We start from the raw sequence: 5,830 nt of genomic DNA, 5'->3' as shown, positions 1-5,830 counted from the left end.
ACCGAACATGGGGCAGCTTCTAGATCCTTCTCACAGAAGCCACCCCTATGGCCCCCTGCTACTAAAACCTTGCCATGTAAACCCACTACACAAGCCCCTTTAACTTTTAAAGAGGAAATACTGTCTGAATATTCTTTCTTTTCAAGCCCAGACTAGAATAACATTTCCTCCAGTCTCCTTCCTTGTCCAATCCTGTCTCCCATATAAACATTTCATTTAATCTTTTTCTTTTTCTTTTTTTTGTGAAGTATCTTGCTTTTGCTCATTTGAAAGAGTACACCATGGATTAACTGTGAGTTAAATAATATTTAAATCCCAGAAAGTACCCAGATAGGTTTTCTATATCCAATAAATTCTGCTTTTCTGTTGAAATAGTACATTCCTACCAGAACACTAGAAAGTGTTGGCACAACACCCCATGCAATCAGTCAGGTAATGAATACTTTCTTAGGCAGAAGGATTAGAGCCCTACTTCCCACTTTTAAAATCAAACTGGAAAAAAAAAAAAAAAAAAAAAAAAAAAAAAAAAAAAAAAAAACATTGTAACATGATGTATTAGAATTGAGAAGGTACTAAATGAGGAACAGCCTCTGGCTGTCCATTTCTTACCTGGGGTAGCAGACATGGAGGGGAAGGAATACATGATGGTACAATCACCATCAGACAGAGGAGTGGGGTTTTCAAGGGTCCGGGTGTACCATGGACCTATTCTTTCTGTTTTACTACAATAGAATTCAATGCGAGGGCTTGTTGCCCAGTCCCACTGTCTCCCTCTCAACAGCACTCAGTGGTGCGTAATGCTCTCTTCTGCCTGGAGACGGCAGCAAATGGGAAAGAAAACCACGTGTACACCAAGGCACTGCTGGCATACGCCTTTGCTCTGGCAAGAATGGAGGAGAAGCGGAAGGCTTTGCTTGGATCACTTGAAACGGAAGCAGTGAAAAAGGGTGAGCATTCCTGGTGGGACATTGCTTTCTTCCAGCCCACAGGCCTTACCTTCTCCCTTGATAACATGGCTCTTGTTAGTGGGGCAAAGGGTGCAGGAAATGGCTTGCGTATTGAGAAAAGTGTAGGGAGAGGAGATACTTGTGCAAGGTGGTTGCGTTTTTGACCGCTCCTTCTCAGTGTCCAGTCCTACTTCTCTGCTCTGAGGGGATTCAGCGGGAGGCACTGCACACCAAACCATCAGTGCTGAGCAAAAGCATGGCTCGGCTAGCATCTCACCTCGCTTTGCTCCTCTTGTATTGCCAAACACTGCTTAGTAAAGGCTTAGCAATGTTTGTGGCCGCTCCTTCCTCCCAGCAAATGTGCTTGACACAGAACAAAGTACAGAGGTTGATAAATTAGGGAAGAGAGGGATGTGCTGAGACAGAAGACGAACATACGGGTCATTTCAGAGGTCCTAGTGTAAGCTCCATGTCTTGCAGGAAACCACATAAAGACTCAGAACTCTTCTGGTAAAGTCAACCTGGACAGTCAGTTTGCTCAAGCGTTGTCTGTCACGGTAGTGAAGGAGGCATCACCAGCACCTTCTGCCTCCTGCACCTGCAGGTGCCTCTCAAGCCCTGCTCTCATTTTCCCTCACAGAGCTTGTTACTTGCCCCACCCGGGCATCTCTACTCAAAATGGGACAGTGTCCCAGCCTGGTGCTCTGTGTAGATCTCCAGCTCCTTGAGGTGTTTTAATGCCTCCATGAGCATGGAGTTTAAGTGGAAGCAGTATCCTGGTGTGAAGACAGGGCCTCAGCACTCCTAGACTAGTTGTAAACATGCAACGAGTGAGGCGCTACTTCACCCTTCCTGTTTCATCCTGTTGTTGCATGCTGGGGGCTCTGTCCTCACCGCAGCACCAACACGGTCAGTAACTCCTTTTGTGCAAGTAACTGTTCCTTGTTGTCTTCTTTGCCCGCTCCCTGCCTCCTGTGAAGATGGGTCTGTTCATTGGCAGCGGCCTGGGAAAGAGATGGTGGCTGATCTCCCCTACTACCACTACCGAGCTCCCTCTGCTGAAGTGGAGATGACGGCCTATGTGCTCCTTGCTCACCTCACCACACAGCCAGCACCCTCCCAGGAGGAGCTGTCATTTGCATCTCTTATTGCAAAGTGGATCAGCGGTCAGCAGAATCCCAATGGAGGCTTCTCCTCCACCCAGGTGAGCAACTCTCCTCCCGTGACCTCACACATCAACGTCAGGAGATTGTCAGAGTGTCAGAGAACAAGGCAGGAGCACAGTAAGGTTTGCCCATGTAGGAACTGCAGTCTTACCCTGTAGCATCTGCCGCAGCTACCAAGCTCCCAAAAGGCTGGAGGCCAATATAGATGTCAAGTAGAACCACTGGGAGGGACTGGTATTTTCATGACCTGGCTTTCTTGACACAGAGGGACAGAAGAGCAGTGGCACGTGTGACAAAGCAATTTGGAGCCCCCAGCACAGTTTGTGCGTGCGTATGCTGGTGCTGCTTCCCCCTGTGGAGAATGGTTGAAGGCTCCACTGAGCTCCACAACAGGGAGTTGAGGGACACGCAAGCGCTGTGCAGAGGACACAGCGAGAGAATGGAAGCATGTAAAAACTCACCTTTTCCATCTGTCCTTACTTAAGACTGGAGAAAGTGAAGAATGGAGGAGAGGGTGCCCACCACCAGCAACGGGCAGGCTCTGGGAGGACGGGTTGTAGAATGGCTGACTGGGCTAACCCGTCCATCCCTGGGTGCCGGGACCGGTCTCTTGCAGGACACAGTGGTGGCTCTGCAAGCCCTGTCTCTGTACGGAGCTGTCACCTATGCCAAGAGTGGAGCAGCTTCCCAAGTGACCCTGAGATCTGCAGGGGACTTCCAGCAAGACTTCCAAGTGGACCCCTCGAACCGGCTGCTGCTCCAGCGCGTGCCCCTGCCCCAGGTGCCAGGGGAGTACAGCGCAGAGGTGTCTGGTGAAGGATGCGTCTACCTGCAGGTGAGGGTGATGGAGGCAGGTGCTGTCCCGGGAGGGGAGCCCCCTCCCCGGCAGGAGCCAGGGGGAGGACAGGAAGGACAAGGGAGAGGGGAGGAGTGTGTGGGAAGGCTCTGGCAGAGGAGAAGAGTGTTGTTGTGTGGGGGAGAGAGAGCTACGAGTGTGAGGGAGCTGTGAGAATGGAGAAGTGGGAGGGCTGGGCAGGTAGACGATGGTCTCTCTCCTGGGTTGTGCACACAAACACACTCACACAGAGCTGCTGGCTCTCCCCCAGACGAGCCTGAGGTACAACGTGCAGCCCACGCAGGAGAATGAGCCCTTCACGCTCCACGTGTACACCACTCCAGAGACATGCGAGGACTCCCGGGCTCACAAGGTCTTTGACATAGGCATAAATGTCAGGTAAGTCCGTGTTAGGTCTTAGCCTTCCTGAGAAGCCATGGGAGCCGGAGGAGGTCTGGTGGTCCAGGGTGAGCCAGTCTGGGAGGGGCAGGGCAGCCCCCCACAAGGTGGGCCAGAAGCAGCTGGGCTGGGGGGAGAGGCTGTGGAGAAAGGGGATGTCCTGCAGGGTGAAGCTGTGTGGGAAGCCTAGGGCTGCAGTAGTGAGGGGTGCAGGGAATTGCAGTGGGCTGCAGAAGAACGTGTTGGGCTGCCAGAAAGTGGTGGGATGTCACATTTTAGAGAAGAAGTAGAAGTGCCCCCCAGCTTTGGCACGAGGTGCTCTGAATCTTTGCTGCTTGGTTCTTCAGTTACACAGGTGAGCGCAACGTCTCCAACATGGTGATTGTTGATGTGAAAATGCTGTCGGGATTCATCCCCGTCAAGTCCACAGTAAGGAAGGTAGGAGCCCATGTGAATTATTTCTCCAAGGATATCTGCCCCTAATCCATTCCTTTTTAAAGGAGTTTTTTTTCCTGGTATCTTTTCCAGTGTTAGCCCTGCTTCACTTTTCCCCTGGTTCTTCTACCCATCTCCTGTCTCCAGATCTCCCGTGGTGCACAAGGGATTCCAGTAGCAGCAGCCCCTTCCAACACCTGTACCACTTTTGCTAGCTTGCATTAATGTAATGTGTGGACCTGAGCTTGAGAGTTGGGAAGAGACGATCGGGTCCAATTTCAAGTATTCAGGAGCCTCAAAAGATTTTCAATAGATGTGAAAATGCCATTCCCTCGTTACTTTATTTATTTATTTATTTATTTTTATCAAGGAAGTGCAACAGCATGAGATGGTCAGAACTGGGATAAGACTTACTGTGAGGGGCTCTACACAAGAGTATTTGCTGATTCCATAAGAAGTAGTCTCCCCGTGCTTTACTTCTCAGCCTCTACCTGCTAAAAGTTTTTGATTGGATGAAGATTCTGTGAATTGAAGGAGGATTGTGTAGTGGTTTTACTTGGGTGGGCAGCCAAGCTCCACCACAACTGCTCTCTCACTCCCCCTTCTCAAAGAGGAATGGGGAGAAAATATGATGAAAGGAGCTCAAGAGTTGAGATAAGGACAGGGAGATCACACAGTAATTATTGTGACAGGCAAAACAGACTCAGCATAGGGAGATAGGAAGATTTATTGCCTATTACTAACAAGCTAGAGAAGTGAGAAACAAAGGAAAGAAACCAAAAGCACTTTCCCCCCTCATCCACCCTCTTCCACCTCCTCCCCCCGCCCAAAGGGGGCAGGGGAATGGGGTTATGGTCAGTCTATAGCGCTTCTTCTCTGCCGCTCCTTCTCGGTCACTCTTGTCCCGTGTGCTGTGGGGTCCCTCCCACGGGACGCAGTCCTTGCTGAACTGATCTGGCATGGGCTGCCCACAGGTAGCAGCTCTTCAAGAACTGCTCCAGATATGGGTCCGTACCACGGGGTCCGTCCCTTGGGAGCAAACTGCTCCAACCTGGGTCCCCTGCAGGCAGCATCTCCTGCCAGGTCACCTGCTCCTGTGTGATCTCCTCTCCACGATTTACAGGTCTGGCCCGGAATCTGCTCCAGCAGGGGTCTTCCACTGAACGGAGGCCGCAGCCTCCATCGGTACAGGTCCACCTGCTCCACCGTGGTCTCCTCCACGGGCTGCAGCGTGGAACCCTGCTCCACCGTGGTACTCCATGGGCTGCAGGGGGACAGCCTGCTTCACCATGGGCCTCACCAAGGGCCGCAGGGGACTTCTGCTCCGGTGCCTGGAGCACCTCTCCCCCTCCTTCTTCACTGACCTTGGCACCTGCAAGGCTGTTCCTCACTCCTCTCACTCTCCCAGCTGCTGTGTGCTGCAGCATTTTTTTTTTCCCTGTCTTAAATATGCTCTCACAGAGGCACCAAACAACATCACTTATTGGCTCATCTCTGACGATCGGGGGGCCCTTACCGAACATGGGGCAGCTTCTAGATCCTTCTCACAGAAGCCACCCCTATGGCCCCCTGCTACTAAAACCTTGCCATGTAAACCCACTACACAAGCCCCTTTAACTTTTAAAGAGGAAATACTGTCTGAATATTCTTTCTTTTCAAGCCCAGACTAGAATAACATTTCCTCCAGTCTCCTTCCTTGTCCAATCCTGTCTCCCATATAAACATTTCATTTAATCTTTTTCTTTTTCTTTTTTTTGTGAAGTATCTTGCTTTTGCTCATTTGAAAGAGTACACCATGGATTAACTGTGAGTTAAATAATATTTAAATCCCAGAAAGTACCCAGATAGGTTTTCTATATCCAATAAATTCTGCTTTTCTGTTGAAATAGTACATTCCTACCAGAACACTAGAAAGTGTTGGCACAACACCCCATGCAATCAGTCAGGTAATGAATACTTTCTTAGGCAGAAGGATTAGAGCCCTACTTCCCACTTTTAAAATCAAACTGGAAAAAAAAAAAAAAAAAAAAAAAAAAAAAAAAAAAAAA

General features: G+C 50.0%; 1 protein-coding gene across 1 annotated transcript; it reads left to right on the top strand.

Annotated features, from left to right (window-relative positions):
• Positions 1–587: 587 nt before the first annotated feature.
• Positions 588–3,936, top strand: LOC118159441 (alpha-2-macroglobulin-like; the record flags this gene model as incomplete). The annotated part of the gene is made up of 5 exons (XM_035314022.1): positions 588–947; positions 1,928–2,151; positions 2,730–2,948; positions 3,220–3,347; positions 3,695–3,936. Coding segments are annotated over 5 exons (1,067 nt in total), but the record flags the coding sequence as incomplete, so codon positions are not given.
• Positions 3,937–5,830: the final 1,894 nt, after the last annotated feature.

The sequence above is a fragment of the Oxyura jamaicensis genome, unplaced genomic scaffold, assembly GCF_011077185.1.
Source record: "Oxyura jamaicensis isolate SHBP4307 breed ruddy duck unplaced genomic scaffold, BPBGC_Ojam_1.0 oxyUn_random_OJ70399, whole genome shotgun sequence".
Lineage (NCBI taxonomy): Eukaryota > Metazoa > Chordata > Aves > Anseriformes > Anatidae > Oxyura > Oxyura jamaicensis.
This window is presented reverse-complemented; position numbering and strand designations above follow the sequence as displayed.